Source organism: Myxocyprinus asiaticus, chromosome 30 (assembly GCF_019703515.2).
Source record: "Myxocyprinus asiaticus isolate MX2 ecotype Aquarium Trade chromosome 30, UBuf_Myxa_2, whole genome shotgun sequence".
NCBI lineage: Eukaryota > Metazoa > Chordata > Actinopteri > Cypriniformes > Catostomidae > Myxocyprinus > Myxocyprinus asiaticus.
In genome coordinates this window covers 44,806,035-44,824,148 of record NC_059373.1, presented here as the reverse complement: position 1 = coordinate 44,824,148, position 18,114 = coordinate 44,806,035, and the positions used below count along the sequence as shown (strand labels likewise).

At 40.7% G+C, this 18,114-nt stretch overlaps 1 protein-coding gene across 2 annotated transcripts in view; it reads right to left on the bottom strand.

Moving 5' to 3' along the window:
- LOC127421058 (F-box/LRR-repeat protein 19-like) overlaps positions 1-18,114 on the bottom strand; it is a 91,959-nt gene that overhangs the window by 25,702 nt on the left and 48,143 nt on the right. Inside the window, exons 7-10 of one of the 2 annotated variants that reach the window (XM_051663791.1) lie at positions 16,895-18,060; positions 15,886-16,049; positions 10,056-10,220; positions 7,959-9,973 (exon numbers count right to left, since the gene is read on the bottom strand). In XM_051663791.1, the coding sequence (XP_051519751.1) occupies positions 9,891-9,973; positions 10,056-10,220; positions 15,886-16,049; positions 16,895-18,060 (1,578 nt within the window). In that variant the 3' untranslated portion in view covers positions 7,959-9,890. Of the gene's footprint in view, positions 1-7,958; positions 9,974-10,055; positions 10,221-15,885; positions 16,050-16,894; positions 18,061-18,114 lie in introns of those variants that run through there. The other variant, XM_051663790.1, reaches the window with a different exon arrangement.

Genomic DNA, 18,114 nt, shown 5'->3' with positions numbered 1-18,114 from the left:
CAGAGACGAATAATAAAATATCATCTGCGTAAAGCAAAAGCTTATGCGCCACACCTCCCGCCACCACTCCTGGAAAATCATCCCTTCTTATTGCGGCTGCTAATGGTTCCAGGGCAAGACCGAACAATAATGGGGAAAGAGGGCAATACTTGCATTTTTAAGTGTATTTATTTACATTATATTTAAATCGTAGACTGCATGGACAAATTATTTGGAGTCCTCCACTTACATTTTGCGTTATTAACTTTAACAATTAATCAGTGAATTGATCATTAATTTTTACGACAATCAATTATGAAAATGTCTGAAAATTGACATCCCTAGTCGCTTCTTTTTTTCACATATATAGCACTGCTATAACTGTTTAATCTTATGCCATGTGTTGTGTCATCTTCACAAGTTAGAAGAATAAGAAATGTCGCTATTTCAAGGTCTTAAACGTCACAGGATGATGTTGTAAAGCTGTAATTTCCCATAGTCTCTGCAAGTGTCCAAGTGACTCGAGTTTAATTTAAAGCAATTCAAAATATGACTTTAACTTAACCAAGTCTGATGCTAAAAGTGGAATGCACATCACATGGCACCTTCATTCCTACTGTCAGATTGTAGATGGGTCATCGTGGTTTTTGTGTCTGTGGTCCAGGGGCACTAGTTATGATCAATGGCATAACGAATTCCACCAAGTACTAGGTGGATTTTATAGTGGAACAAACCAATCACTATGACATAACCAGCATCGTGATGCAATAACGGGTCAAGGGATAAAAGCTGGGCTTTTTCTATCATTGCTATGCCGATGGCACACAAGGATCTCAGCCTGCCTGTAGACATTTCATGTTGGATAAAAGAACACCACCTCCAACTCAGCCTAGCAATGATGGAGCTTCTCATTATTCCAGCGAGCCCAGCAGTTCATCATAACTTTATCATGGTCAGTTAAACTTCACGTACCACATCGCAACAGTCCGATCATGCAGTGGTGGCCCAGCTGTTAAGGCTCTGGGTTACTGATCAGAAGGTCGGGGGTTCAAGCCCCAGTACCGCCAAGATGCCACTGTTGGGCCCTTGAACAAGGCCCTTGAGCAAGGCCCTTGACCCTATCTGCTCCAGGGGCGCCATATCATGGCTGACCCTGCACTCTGACCCAAGCTTAGCTGGGATATGTGAAAAAAAAGAATTTCACTGTATATGTGCAAATGTATAATGTGTGATAAATATAATTATAAATTAAATTATAATTATAAAATTAGGAAGATATCTGATCATGCTACCAACTCCTAGTCCAGGCACTGCTTCTATCTAGACTGGATTACTGCAATGCTCTTCTGGCTGGATTTCCTGGATTTACAGTCAAGCCTCAGCAATGAATCCAAAACGATTGGTCTTCAACAAGCCCAAAAGAGCACACGTCACGCCTCTTTTTGTCAAACTGCACTAGTTGCCAATGTTTACTTGCATCAAGTTTAAGGGATTGATGCTTGCTTACAGAACAACCACTAGTTACATGCCCCCCCCCATCTATACCCTCTACTTCAAGTCTATGCTTCCTCCAGAAGCTTACGATCAGTGGGTTAACAGTGCCTCTTGGTGCCATCTCACATAGGCATAAAATCACTTTCCCTGACCTTCACCTCAATTGTTCCTCGCTTGTGGAATGACCTGCCAAACCCCACCCGAGCAGCTGATTCTCGTCACCTTCAAGAAACATCTTAAGATGCATCTCTTTCGCAAGTACCTGACCCAATCCTACTAATGCAATAACTGTCTTCATTCTTTTTAAAAATAAAAAAATAAAATAAATCCATTCTTTTACCACTGTCTCACCCTCTACTTCTCAGAGCAATTTGCCACATTGTATTACAGCTCTTCTATTATTATTGCCTCCTTAGGATGGATTGCTTGTATTCCTTGTGTGTAAGGTTCTTTGGATAAAAGCTTCAGCTAAATACAGTGCTGTGAAAAAGTATTTGTCTGATTTCTTCTATTTTTGTGTATTTTTCAAACTTAATAGTTTTAGATCTTCAAATGAGAGATAACATAAAACAAAGGCAACCTGAGTAAACACAAAATTCAGTTTCCAAATATATATATATTTTTTATTGAAGCAAAAAAGTTATCCATCACCTATATCACCCATGTGAAAAACTAACTGTCCCCTTAAACTTAATAGCTGGTTGTGCCACATTTAGCAGCAACAACTGCAACCAAACGCTTCCGATAACTGGAGATCAGTCTTTCACAACGCTGTGGTGGAATTTTGGCCCACTCTTCTATGCAGAACTGCTTGAGTTCAGCCGCACTGGAGGGTTTTAGAGCATGAACTGACTGTTTAAGGTCTTGCCACAGCATCTCAATTGGGTTCAAGTCAGGACTTTGACTAGGCCACACCAAAACTTTAATTTTGATACTTTTGAGCCATTCAGAGGTGGACTTACTCCTATGCTTTGGATCATTGTCTTGCTGCATAATCCAGTTGCGCTTGAGCTTCAACTCACGGACTGATGACCGGACGTTCTCCTTTAGTCTCTAGTAGAGAGCAGAATTCATCTTTCCCTCAGTTATTGAAAGTCGCCCTGGCCCTGAAGCAGCAAAGCATCCCAACACCATCACACTACCACCAGCACGCTTGACCGTAGGTATGATTTTCTTTTTGTGGAATTCTGTGTTTGATTTACACCAGATGTGTTCCAAACAGTTCCACTTTCAACTCATCAGTCCACAGAACATTTTCCCAAAAGGTTTGAGGATCATCCATGTGTGTTTTGGCAAAATTCAGATGAGCCTTAATGTTCTTCTGGGCTAGCAGTGGTTTTCGCCTTGCCACTCTTCCATGGATGGCATTTTTGGCCAGTGTCTTTCTGATAGTGGAGTCATGAACAGTGACCTTTATTGATGCGAGAGAGGCCTGCAGTTCCTTGGATGTTGTTCTTGGCTTTTTTGTGACTTCCTGGATGAGTCGATGAGTTCTATTTAGGTTGATTTGATTGAACAGGGCTGGCTGTAATCAGGCCTAAGTGTGTCTAGTCCAGCTGAATGCAGTTTCAAAGATTTGGGGATTTAGTAACTAGTTCACACAGGCCCAGTTGGTATTGGATAACTTTTTTGCTTCAATAAATAAAATTTACATTTAAAAACTGTATTTTTTGTTTACTCAGACTGCCTTTGTTTTATGTTAGATTTTGTTTTTTGAAACAATTTAGTATGAGATATACACAAAAACAGAAGAAATCAGGATGGGGGCAAATACTTTTTCACAGCACTGCAAATAAATGTAAGCTATTTCTTCCATGTAAATCTTCATTTTATGTCCATTCTATCCATTCATTTTTTCAACCTTGAAACACAAGATTGATGGATGAGAGGATCGTGATTGTGACAAACTCCAAAAGCACATAAAAGCACTATAAAGTTTGTCCATATAACTTGTGTACTGTATTTGAAGTCTACTAAAGCCATCCGTTGGCACTGTATGAAGAACAGACCGACACGTAATACTTAATTCACTGAAATATTCCTCTTCACCCATTCGAATAAAACGTGCACGTGAAAACATTGTGTCGGGATCCTGAGTGATCGGCGGAGTGAGCAAGAGACAGCCTCGGAGGGGTGTTTATTTAAAATAATAAACAGAAAATGTCCAAAAAGAGGGAATTAAAGTGTTAACTGTGGAAAGTGTCCAAAATAAAGGGGAATCTGGTGTCCTCACTATGAGACGGGGTTTTGTGAAGGATGGGGAGTGCCCAAAGGAATGGTCCATGATGTGGGCGGGGTCCGGCAGCCGCGACGCACTCCTCTCCAATGTCCATTGTGCAGCGGCTTCTGCGGCAGCCTGTTTACCCAAGGGCTGTTCCCGTTGGCCCCGGCGACTCATTCAACTCGCACATCTAATTCGGCCGGTACCCTCCCCGCTCTGCTCCTGGACCTGTGTGCACACAAGGAGACAGAAGCCAGCTTCCCGGGGAGAGGCTATATTCACATCAGAAGCGCCTCATCATCCGCTGCCAAAACAAGTCTTATCAAATTGCACCTCTCCTCTCTCTTTCCCACTCAGGTTTTGAGCCAGGCTGAAGGACTGCCCTAAAAGGTGGGGCGACGATGATGAGAGGGAGGGGTGGGTGGATCTGACACAGTCAGCTCTGTTTAACAATCTATGTGTTCAAAATAATGATTAGACGATTAGGCGTGGGCGATATACCGGTAGACATGATAAACCGGTGGAAATTTGGCAAACAGTATACGTTTGGGATTATCGTCTGTTTCGCGGTAACGCAAAATCGCCACCGCGTGACAAGAAATGTGCAGCTCATTCTATTCACGTAACACATACGTGGTACACATTCTGTCAGATAAACTGTGGTGGGGAGACTTCACGTGAGACTGAAAGAATTGAAGAAACAGGGGTTTTCAGGAACTGCAAGTTTTTCAGCGGCCACCCAAGAGAAATAAAGCAAATTCACTGACATTATTCTCACGTTCTAAATACGCTTCTCATCTCACACACGCATCTGTGTTTCACGTGATTGATCTCTGAAGCATGAAAGTGCGCGCAAGTCCAGCAGGCTTCAAGACTCAGTCTGGTTTCTCTCTATCGCGACAAAAACTTCAAAACTTGCGTGACCCATTTGAATTCTACTGAGTTTTGAGTTTTAACCTTAAAGCTCTATGGAGAAATGGTGAGAGAGCCTGACATTCTAACAAACTCTGACGAGGAAAACAGCTAAAACAATGTGTCATGCGGCAACAATATTGTCATCTGTCATGCGGGTATCACCCTTAATAAAATTTTGTTTGAACGATGTTAGATATTAGAAAACAAACTGGCTTTGCTTTCCGATATTTAAATATTGTCTACAGAGATTACTTAAAGAGCTTAATGAAGTGTTTTTTTTTTTTAAATCAAGGACAGGAGGATATTTTTTACTCATGAATGATTTCCTTTGATGCATTGATTTCAGAAGTCAAGTCAAGTTTCTTGAGGAAAGTTTTATAATAATAATACTAGTCAACAACATTTGACACTGTGGTAAGGTTGATTTCCACTTTTTGATTACCTCCAACTGATTTCTTTTAAAAACTCTATGTTTGTCAAGTTACAATAAAGAGAATAAGAGGATAAGAGGAAGTAGGATTTTGTGGAAAAAAAAAAGGCATTAGAATATAGTTATTTTATATATAAACTAATTTTTATAGATTTTTTTGAAAAAATGTAACTATATCGTGATATATATCGTTATCGTGATATAAAATTAGTGATATCGTGATGTACGATTTTGGTGATATCACCCACCCCAAGGACAATACATTGTCATGTTCACTTTGCTGATACGCGTAATGATGCAGCTGCATCTGTATTGATATTCTGCAGCACATTGATAGTTTGAGTGTAACATATCACACGATGCAAGTTGGCTGTTTCAACCACCTGAGCAGTAGTAGACCACCACATTTAAATTGGACGAGACTGTTGCTACCACCGGCAAAGCTAAAATGTATTTGCATTTTGTCTTTTTGCCTTAACCCTGTAAGACATCACTCACGCGATATCCAAATAGTGCACAACTAAAGTACTGGGTAACACAAACCTTCATCTAACAGTACATGTGTAAGGAATAATTGATAACGGACCATTAAATTATGGAATAATAATGCACATCCAGAGGTGGTAATGTGGTAACGACGTAAAGCGGAACTTCAGGTGTGCACTGTTTTTCTATAATTCAAGGGGCTGGAGTCAGTTATTCCACTTATACCACGGTAAAAACACCTTAACCCTTTCAGGGTTTTATCTGAAGACATTTCCTGGTTTTTGTCGTCAAAACGCTCATGAGTGGAACTAGTTTCTTCCACCACACATTCAGCATCTTGCTTTGATACAGCCCAAGCCTTCGTTGCTAGTTTGAAACCGTCACTTTAAAACTAGTAATGGAGGCTTGCACTACTTTTAAGCATTTACTAGAGTAACAAGGTAATGCGTGTGTTCGTTTTAGAGCTGGATGATATGGCTTCAGAAATTATATCTCAATATTTTTCAGCAAATTGACGATATTCAATATATATCTCGATTATGTTTTTGTTCTGAAATAGCATAAGTGTTTTGTTTTTTTTAATCTAAGGAAACATCATTTCATCTAAACAGCCATTATAGCCATGTGGAATTAATATTTCAAAGGCATTAAATAAAAATCTATTTAAAAACAATGAAGGCATGTTTCCCACAGTTTTTCACTAAATGAACACAAGGGAGGGTAAAATGTAATCATTTTCATTGACATTTACACGTTTTTACCTTCATATATTTTTACTAAACAAGGTGTGCAAAAACTACTTGGAAACCAGATGAATATTGCATTGTACTAAATTATTACTGTTTAACCCAGTCAAGTTTATTATTATAATATAATACTGAATTATTATTATTTTCAGGATAAGATTTGTTAAAGATAAATAAATATATTTCTGTCCTTTTTACTTCACCCCAAACTGGGGTTTTTATTTTGACACTGCATACAGTCGTGTTTATTTCACCTTCACCAGGAGCTTTTATTATGAAACGGAAAGTGCAATGTTTGTTTGACAGTTATGAGTTTCGCATCTTGTGAACTGCTGTCAAACACTCCTTTCCTGTTCCGTGTTTGTAGATTTGTATAACAACTTTATAGCGGTTACTAATGTTTGGAATTGCATGAATGCTTGAACCTGCAGTATTTTACAATGCAGGTGAACTGCGCTAAAAACAATAGACCATGAGCCCCGTCGGTTCATTCTGAAGCACACACAGACCATGTTTATCTGTCTTTAATAGCAGCCTCTGACAGTTAAATAATCACATATTATCATATCTCCATTTTGATGTTATTTTGATTAGTTATACAGTCCTGAAGGATCGTGAAATTAGTCTACTGATGTACTCTATGAAACTTAATGGCCAAATTAAAGGCTCATTAATATCATCACGATATTCACGCTATTGTTGAACTTCACATCAGCAAAATCATCGCGATTATATCGTGGGTATTCGATGCATTGCCCAGCCCTAGTTCATTTGTGTGTGTGTGTGAGCGAGAGAGACTGCGTGTGGGATTACCTGTGTTTGCAGCTCAGGCGCTTTTCAACAGAAATTGAAATACATTTAGAATATTAGACATTGTTTGTCGTTCTTATCCGATTTAATTAAGGCAGATGCTATTTGCACTCTGGTGCAAATAATGGTGTATGCTATTTACACCCCAGTGCAAATAGTGGCAGATATTATTTGCACCCCAACCCTGGTGCAAATAATGGTAGATACTAATTGCACCCTGGTGCACAGTGTCAGATACTATTTGCACCCTGGTGCAAATAATGATATATGCTATTTACACCCACTGCAAATAGTGGCAAATATTACTTACAGCCATACTTAAATACTAACATACAGTATGGGCATCACTGCAGTGTGTTTATTGTGTTTATTTAGCATCCCACAGACACACTACATTAACCCCTACCCCTAAACCTTGGTTTTACTACAGTAACCATGGTTTCACCATGGTATTTTGTTGTAAATTTACAGTAGCCACAAAATGAACCATGGTTACTATATTAACACCATATTACTGTACTAACACCATGGTTAATTGCATTAAAACTATGGTTTCTGCCAAAAAACATGGTTACAAAAATATTAGTAATACAGTGATGCAATCTACACACAAGCGATGCAGTGCCACGGGAACGAGTGCGATCAAGAGACCCCGCCTCTGGATCAAACCCTTATTTGCACTATCCAACATTCATCATGACCAAATCACTGCGTGATATTTTGATGTGGTAGTCTGTACGGCTCTTTGAAATATCTGAAATAATTTGGAAGTGATATCGAACAGATATCAAGATGCAGTCAAGACCTGAAACTACTTCATTGCCATGTGTTTACTGAAAAATAATTGCATACCTTAGAACGTCTGTCAGCTAATCAGATATGCGCTTCTTTTACTCTCAACCAGGGTATGCAATTAACCCATTAAGGCAGGTACTTTTTGAACAGTGGCAGATAATTTAGCTCATCTTTTCGCCGACCTGTATGCTTTCACCTGTATTTAGCACAGTCCACTTGTATTCAGATCTACCGAGGCAGATGTTAATACCAGGTCTGAACAGGGCAAAAGTGACTTGACAAGAGATTGTTGCTGCTTAGACACAAAGACTGACCCCAGCCTAGCTGGGATATGTGAAAAAGAAGAATTTCACTGTATATGTGCAAATGTATAATGTGTGATAAATAAAGATAATTATAATTATAATTATAATTATAATTATAATTATAATTAAGACACGCACTTGAAGGAACACATTTGATTTATACTTTGAAGAACAGATGAAAGAAAAGCAGCCACTGCGCCTGTCTGATTCGATGTTTGTTGAGATATTGCTTCAATGGTGCTCTATCACTCATAAGTGCAGCACGAGTGCTTCACTCCGCAACATATGTTGAAGAGAGAGTGTTGTTACCCACTCCATTTGAATAGCCAGCTACCGCGACCTGTCACACACAGCATTAAAGAGCATCATAACAACATTTATTGCTTAAATTTCATGATAAAAATTACATAATTTGAAAGCTGAGGCTAAAATAGTCTTTCTCTGAAAACTACTTGTGACTCAAATGATGGTGCCCGTCACATTTGTGGATATGTAGCTAATGGTAAAACCATATACTCTATATTTAACATAGTCTAAATGCTAGGGATGCACTGATCGATCGGCCACCGATTGAAATCGGCCGATCTTTGTCTTAAATCCATGATCGGCAATCGGCCAATCGTGCCTAGATTTAGGGCTGATCTTTTTTGCAGCACACTGGGAATCACACACACACTGCTCCTCTAATAAATAAGCCCTTGCCCAGCCCTTGAATCCTGACAGAGTGGCTACTGGAGGGTGAGTTGGTGGCAATTCTAGGCATTCATGAATTTAAACTTTCAGACATGATGTAATTCACATGAATATGCGGTTTTGTTTTTAAAAATGTGTAAGAATTACACGTGTATGAATATTAAGTAGCCCATTTTCTCAGTAATTCAGTCAGTAATTCTGACTCGTTGCACAGTGAGCAGGAAGAGGATAAAGAGGCTGCTAACAGGTATAAAAACGAATTAAACAACAAATAAACATCCAAATACAAATCTGAGTACACGTGACGTAATGCGAGTCGTGACAATCAGACGCTGTGTGGAGCGATAGGGACTGTTTGAGCCATCACTTTAAGATGAGTGCTTTTTGAACATATCTCTGCCGCGTGTGATGCTCTCGTGGTTTTTTCTGGTTGCCAGTATATCACAATGACCTTTTGATATTGACAACAGAACTATTCATAACTGTTTTCAATACAAATAAATGTTAGCAATTCACAATTAATGTAATTTTGGTAATATTTTCATTTCTTTAACATTAGTTAATGCATTAGGTATCATGAACAAACAATGAACAATATATTTTTTACACCATTTATTAATCAATGTTAGTTAATAAAAATACAATTGTTCATTGTTAGTTTGTGTTAGTTCATAGGGCATTAATATACGTTAACTAATACAACTTTTGATTTTAAAAATGTATAAGTTGTAACTAACATTAAGTTCATTAGTTCATGTTAACTACAGTAATGTTGTTAAATAATGTTAACAAATTGAACCTTTTTGTAAAGTGTTACTGTAATTTTACTGTGTGGGGCATAAACATATAACTGCAGTATATAACTTGCAAAAGTGTAACGGTAATCGGCCTCAAATTTCCTGATCGGTGCACCAATAATACTAAATGCAATCACAAAGGGTGTAGACAGACAGTCCTAGACAGTCCTTTTTTTCCAATATTTGGGAGGTAGTGGTTGTTGTGTTCCAGTGATGTCCTCATAGAATTATCACATCGCATATTGCATTTTTCAACATCTTCTCGCATATCATACAGTATTTTTCCTCCATATCGTGCAGCCCTAATAGATAGACAAAAGTCACACTGACATAAAAAGGAGGAAAGCACTGATATGAACAGAGGAAATTAATGAGAGCAGGGACCTGAGCGTGTGTCATTGGAGGGTGGAGCCAGCAGTTCTTTAAGATGAGAGTCTTTGAGATCTTCAACTCGACTGAGATCAAGCAGACGAAGACACGGGCACACAGACTGACACAGTGCAGAAACTGATGACCACGGGCAGCCCGACACATTCAACTCCAGAAGACCTGAAGGAAGACAATGGTTATGCTGATCTTACTCAATTAACAATCAAAAGAACAAACTGTTCATAAAGTGACTGGCAAACACATATGGTGTTGCAGCCCTAAAAAGCTTCACATTTAGAGGGATAGTGTACCCAAAAATGAAAGTTCTTCTAATAATTTATTCTGATGTTGTTCCAAACCTTTATGACATTCTTTCTTCTTTCTTTCATCCCTCGGCTGCATTTGAGGCCACTGCGTTGAACGTTCGTACAGCATAGTAACAGTAAACATACACAGTTTTAACAAGGTACCCTCAGCACACCAGAGCAAAAGGGAAACAAACATCGGCTTACTGTTTTATCAAGTGCTGAAACTTTGCCGGGTGAAGAACAATCTGGGATCATACCAGTGTAAGTCACATGAAGGCCTCTTTGCAACCTGAATTGTTTCAGAATATTGAATCTTTGTGACACTCATTGGGCGCAGCTTACAAAGCTCTGACTCTATGTCTTGTCTGTTTAAGCATTTCTGTACATGAGAGAGGGTGTGCACAAAACAAGTTACCCTATATGATAATATCTGAATCAGAATGAGCTTTATTGCCAAGTATGCTTACACATACAAGGAATTTGTCTTGGTGACAGGAGCTTCCAGTACACAACAATACAAAAACAGCAACAAGACATTTAAAAAATAATTAAAATTGAATAAAAAAATAGATAAATATTGAAAAGAAAAAAGTATATATAGAATAGACAATATATATATATATATATATATATATATATATATATATATATATATATATATATATATACACAGGTGCATCTCAATAAATTAGAATGTCGTGGAAAAGTTCATTTATTTCAGTAATTCAACTCAAATTGTGAAACTCGTGTATTAAATAAATACAATGCACACAGACTGAAGTAGTTTAAGTCTTTGGTTCTTTTAATTGTGATGATTTTGGCTCACATTTAACAAAAACCCACCAATTCACTATCTCAAAAAATTAGAATACATCATAAGACCAATAAAAAAAACATTTTTAGTGAATTGTTGGCCTTCTGGAAAGTATGTTCATTTACTGTATATGTACTCAATACTTGGTAGGGGCTCCTTTTGCTTTAATTACTGCCTCAATTCGGCGTGGCATGGAGGTGATCAGTTTGTGGCACTGCTGAGGTGGTATGGAAGCCCAGGTTTCTTTGACAGTGGCCTTCAGCTCATCTGCATTTTTTGGTCTCTTGTTTCTCATTTTCCTCTTGACAATACCCCATAGATTCTCTATGGGGTTCAGGTCTGGTGAGTTTGCTGGCCAGTCAAGCACACCAACACCATGGTCATTTAACCAACTTTTGGTGCTTTTGGCAGTGTGGGCAGGTGCCAAATCCTGCTGGAAAATGAAATCAGCATCAATCAGCAGAAGGAAGCATGAAGTGCTCCAAAATTTCTTGGTAAACGAGTGCAGTGACTTTGGTTTTCAAAAAACACAATGGACCAACACCAGCAGATGACATTGCACCCCAAATCATCACAGACTGTGGAAACTTAACACTGGACTTCAAGCAACTTGGGCTATGAGCTTCTCCACCTTTCCTCCAGACTCTAGGACCTTGGTTTCCAAATAAAATACAAAACTTGCTCTCATCTGAAAAGAGGACTTTGGAACACTGGGCAACAGTCCAGTTCTTCTTCTCCTTAGCCCAGGTAAGACACCTCTGACGTTGTCTGTGGTTCAGGAGTGGCTTAACAAGAGGAATACGACAACTGTAGCCAAATTCCTTGACATGTCTGTGTGTGGTGGCTCTTGATGCCTTGACCCCAGCCTCAGTCCATTCCTTGTGAAGTTCACCCAAATTCTTGAATCGATTTTGCTTGACAATCATAAGGCTGCGGTTCTCTCGGTTGGTTGTGCATCTTTTTCTTCCACACTTTCCCTTCCACTCAACTTTCTGTTAACATGCTTGGATACAGCACTCTGTGAACAGCCAGCTTCTTTGGCAATGAATGTTTGAGGCTTACCCTCCTTGTGAAAGGTGTCAATGATTGTCTTCTGGACAACTGTCAGATCAGCAGTCTTCCCCATGATTGTGTAGCCTAGTGAACCAAACTGAGAGACCATTTTGAAGGCTCAGGAAACCTTTGCAGGTGTTTTGAGTTGATTAGCTGATTGGCATGTCACCATATTCTAATTTTTTGAGATAGTGAATTGGTGGGTTTTTGTAAATGTGAGCCAAAATCATCACAATTAAAAGAACCAAAGACTTAAACTACTTCAGTCTGTGTGCATTGAATTTATTTAATACACGAGTTTCACAATTTGAGTTGAATTACTGAAATAAATGAACTTTTCCACGACATTCTAATTTACTGAGATGCACCTGTATATATATATATATATATATATATATACATATATATATATATGAACAGAATAGACAATATATATTGTTTTAACTGTTCATGAGATGGATAGCCTGGGGGAAAAAACTGTTCCTGTGCCTGACGGTTCTGGTGCTCAGAGCTCTGAAGCGTCAGCCAGAAGGCAACAGTTCAAAAAGGTAGTGGGCAGGGTGAGTGGGGTCCAGAGTGATTTTTTCAGCCTTTTTCCTCACTCTGGAAGTGTATAGTTCTTGAAGGGGGGGGGGCAACCAATAATCCTCTCAGCAGTCCGAACTGTCATTTGTAGTCTTCTGATGTCTGATTTCGTAGCTGAACCAAACCAGACAGTTACTGAAGTGCAGAGGACAGACTCAATGACCGCTGAGTAGAACTGTGTCAGCAGCACCTGTGGCAGGTTGAACTTCCTCAACTGGCGAAGGAAGTACAACCTCTGCTGGGCCTTTTTCGCAATGGAGTCAATGTGGGTCTCCCACTTCAGGTCCTGTGAGATGGTAGTGCCCAGGAACCTGAATGACTCCACTGCTGCCACAGTGCTGTTTAGAATGGTGAGGGGGGACAGTGTTGGGGGGTTCCTCCTAAAGTCCACAATCATTTCCACCATTTTGAGCATGTTCAGCTCAAGGTTGTTTTGACTGCACCAGACAGCCAGCTGTTTAACCTCCCTTCTGTATGCAGACTCATCGTCATCTCGGATGAGGCCGATGACTGTGGTGTCGTCTGCAAACTTCAGGAGCTTAACAGAGGGGTCCTTGGTGATGCAGTCGTTGGTGTAGAGGGAGAAGAGTAGTGGGGAGAGCACACATCCCTGGGGGGCACCAGTGCTGCCTGTCTGTCAGAAAGCTGGTAATACACTGACAGATAGACGTGGGAACAGAGAGTTGGTGTAATTTAATCCGGAGAATAGCTGGGATGATTGTGTTGACACCCGAACTGAAGTCCACAAAAAGGATCCTTGCATATGTCCCTGGTCTGTCCAGATGTTGCAGGATTTGATGCAATCCCATGTTAACTGCATCATCCATAGACCTGTTTGCTCGATAAGCAAATTGAAAGGGAACTAGAAAGGGTCCAGTGATGTTCTTCAGGTGGGCCAACACCAGTCTCTCAAATGACTTCATGACCACAGACGTCAGGGCGACAGGTCTGTAGTCATTAAGTCCTGTGATTTTTTATTTCTTTGTGATGGGGATGATGGTGGAATGCATGGAACTTCACACTGCTCCAGTGATCTACTGAAGATCTGTGTGAAGACGGGGGCCAGCTGGTTAGCACAGGATCTAAGACATGCAGGTGAAACACCATCTGGGCCCTGTGCTTTCCTTATCCTTTGTTTTCGAAAGACGTGGCTCACATCATCTTCACAGATCTTAAGTGCAGGTTGAGTAGCAGGAGGGGGTTGGAGGGGGGTTGCAGGAGGTGTTGGTGTTTGTGTGAAATGAAGGTCAGTGTGGGTGTGGGGTGTGAGACTGGGCCTTTCAAATCTGCAGTAGAACACATTCAGGTCATCAGCCAGTTGTTGGTCCACCACAGGGTTGGGGGTAGGAGTCCTGTAATTCGTAAGTTGTTTAATGCCACTCCACACTGATGCAGGGTCGTAAGCTGAAAACTTGTTTTTCAGCTTCTCAGAGTATCTTCTTTTAGCCACTCTGATTCCCTTATTCAGTGTGTTCCTGGCCTGACTGTACAAGACTTTATCCCCAACTCTGTAAGCATCCTCTTTGGCCTGACGAAGCTGCCTGTGTTCTGCTGTAAACCATGGTTTGTCATTGTTAAATGTTAAATAAGTCCTAGTAGGAATGCACATATCCTCACAGAAACTGATATATGATGTAACAGTATCTGTGAGCTCGTCCAGGTCTGTGGCTGCAGCCTCAAAAACACTCCAATCAGTGCAGTCAAAGCAGGCTTGTAGTTCCAGCTCTGCTTCATTGGTACATGTTTTACAGTCCTTACTACTGCCTTAGCAGATTTTAATTTCTGTCTGTAGGTTGGAAGAAGATGAACCAGACAGTGATCAGATAGTCCCAAAGCTGCTCTAGGGACAGAGTGATATGCATCCTTTATTGTTGTGTAGCAGTGATCCAGTATATTTCTGTCTCTGGTGTGGCATGTAATGTGCTGTTTGTATTTGGGCAGTTCACGTGTGAGGTATGCTTTGTTAAAATCCCCAAGAATAATAATAACTGAGTCCGGGTATTGTTGTTCTGTGTCTGTGATTTGATCAGCCAGCTGTTGCAGCGCGGCATTCAAACACGCGTTTGGCGCGATATACACACTCACCAGAATAAACGAGGAAAACTCTCGTAGCGAGTAGAAAGGCTTACAGTTAACAAAGAGCGCTTCCAAATTAGGACAGCACATCTTCATTAACGTTGTTACATCTGTACACCAACTTTCATTGATGTAAAAGCATGTTCCACCGCCTCTCGTTTTCCCCGTTAACTCCGCGATGCGATCCGCTCTGAACAGCTGAAAGCCCGGCAGATGTAACACGCTGTCCGGAATGACTTCACTCAGCCAGGTTTCTGTGAAGTACAAGGCAGCAGAGGTTGAAAAGTCCTTGTTTGTGTGGGTGAGGAGATGTAGTTGTCCGTTTTGTTAGGGAGAGAGCGGAGATTCGCTAGATGAACGCTCGGCAGCGTTGTTCGAAAGCCCCGCTGTCGGAGTTTGACCAGCGCTCCGGCTCGTCTCCCTCGCCTGCGTCTCATAGCGCGTTTAAACAACACAGCCGCGCCGCCGACTAAAATGTCAAACAAAACGTCAGAATATTCAAAATCCGGGAAAAGATTCACTGGTATATGCTGTTGAATGTTCAGCAGTTTGTATCTGGTAAAACTGACTGGAAAAAGATTACTAAACACAGACCAAACAAACAAAAACAACAAAACAATAGAAGCGCTCCACACCGAGGCGGCCATCTGCGGCGCCATCATGATGAATATCATGATAATGAATATCATCATAATATAAACATATATTAACAAAATATTTATAATAATAATAATAATTTTTTTCATTACAAACCCGAACCTGAAGTTACCGTACAGTTACAATAAAACTGACCCAAACCCGGCCAGAAACCTGATGGTTTGTTGGTTCCTATCGGGCTCGCATCAGGTAGTGAACCTCTAGCAGTCAGTCTCATCTCTTGTTTCAAGAAAGAAAGTCACATGGTTTGGAAAAACATGAAGGTGAGTAAATGAGTAAATAAACAGAACTTTCTTCTTTAGGTGAACTATTTGTTTAATGCTATTGTTAATTAGGCAGGAAAGTGATATACCTTGTAAACGGTTAATGAGCCACATGAGCTGTTTCTTGGAGATGTTGGTGTAGCCCAGGTTAAGAGAGATGGGTTGTCGACGGATTATACCACTCAGCATTGGAGGAGTTATAGAGCGCTGACGACTCAAATCAATTTGAGTCCATAACCTCTTATCACAGCACCTGAAAACACAATAAACGTTTAGAGATGTCTGACAGAAGACATTTAACACACATTATATACAGTATGGAAATGACAAATCCTCTTATTATTTAAGACATACTAGGAATAAATTTCACAAATGAATGTCCTATTACAGTTACTATTACTATATTGTAAGTTAGTTCTCCTTTGTAATTGTTTTTAAACAACATTCAGCCCTCTTTACATTTAACAAATTTTGTGCAAAGAGGAAGTTGTTGCAGTCATCCGATACACAATACACTACAATCACAATATGAAAATGTAACATTTTTCTCACAATAAAATAAAATCACTGCAGAATTCAGTTTCTTTTGCTGTATTTGTATTGCTGCAAATCCCCTCAACAGGGCTCTATGGAATCTTTTCTATCCACACTACTATTTAAGGGAGTACACAAGTTGCAGACTGTCAAAAAATATGTACAAAGTATGTACAAGTGACCTTTCAGAAAAAGCTAATACATAATGCTTTGTTTGGTATAAAAGAGCAGCCTTTAAAGTAACCAATAATATGCTATTTTTAAGCCACGTCACACATTTTAGTATGTTTCTTCTACATTATGTTTTTTTTTTTGCTGCATTTTTTAGAAATGTTTACAGAATATTTACAGAAAAAGGCCATCTAGCAACTCTGTATTACAATGAAATTGCACCAATGCATTTTCTAATTGGGAATTTTTATTGATAGTGGCATCAAAATATTATTGCATTCATTTATTTGGAAGTATTTACCATAATATAATTGCATTTACGTGTAAATAACACTATTATGATTTGTATTTCTTCTTTTCATACTTTAGACATGATTTTGTGTGATATCTCACCAGCGGCTCCAAGTGCGACAAACCCGCATGCAGACACACAGCTGCCGTTGACTAAGATGCTGGAAGACACTAAGCCACACCTCCCTCGGCAGCACGTGTGAAGCGCCGCTGTCTAATGGCAGGCAATGTGGTTCGGGACAGGATGGTGGTGGACGCACCAAGTGCCTCTCCATTTGCACAGGCCTTGGTGGTGAAGGCACGGCTGCAGGGCTGCGCTTTACCATCTGCGAGCGTGCCGGTATCAAGCGTGACTGCTGAGATCGATGCAACGGCAGTGAGCCGCTGACCGGGTTAGCCAGGTTAGACATGGCAGTGCTGCCGTTAGCAGTACCAGAACCGACCGTCGCCGTACCCATGCTCTTATTGGATGGAACATTCTGGCCTTGCCGACTTCCACCGCGAAACTTACTGCCACGAACGGACTTGACGGTACCATGCCGATGATTGGTTACAGTACTGCTGTTTGAATTCTCCTTCTCTTGTGTTTCTCGCCCTCCCACCCGTGTGCGCCCGTTACGTGCATCCTGTCCATTAGTGCGCTTGGTGGGGAGACCCTCGGGTCCCGGTAAGTGCCCTTGTACGGAGGGTGGTGCTTGTGTAGTTGACAGTGGTGAAGGTGGGGCCAGTGTGGCGGGTTTGCGACCCCGGTCACCCGACCCTTGTTCATCATCAGCTTCCGTCTCAATAACCGCTTTGCGTACCTTGGGACCAGCATCACCTCTGCGCCGCTGCGTTTGCGGCTCACTCCCGTTGTCCTGCTCTTGTTCTGCAATGACACTCTCGTCTTCAGAATCGTCACTGGCACTGAAGCCCAGCTCTGCCAGACGGCGGTTTCGCTCTCGTTCACGAGTGCTGCTGTTGCCATATGAGGCGGATGGAGAGGACGGCTCAGAGGCCACGGCGGGAGACAGTGAATCTGAGTCAGACTCCGAGTCTGTTTCAGAACTGGATGAAGAGGAAGAGCTTGAGTCTCGTACTCGCTCCAGAAGCTGACACATGCGTTTGAAACGCTCCAGTTTTTCGCGGTGATGCGAGCGCTGGTCCTGGCTGGGGTTTATGGATGATGCCTGCGCTGCGGTTGAACCACCACCTGAACTGTGACTGCCACCCGATGACGAGTTTGGCCCGTTGGCTTCAGAGGAATCAGAGGACTTGGGTTTTGCTTTCTGAAGAGGGTGTTAAAAAATCTTAGTACTGTTAAGAGACTAAATGGAAACTAT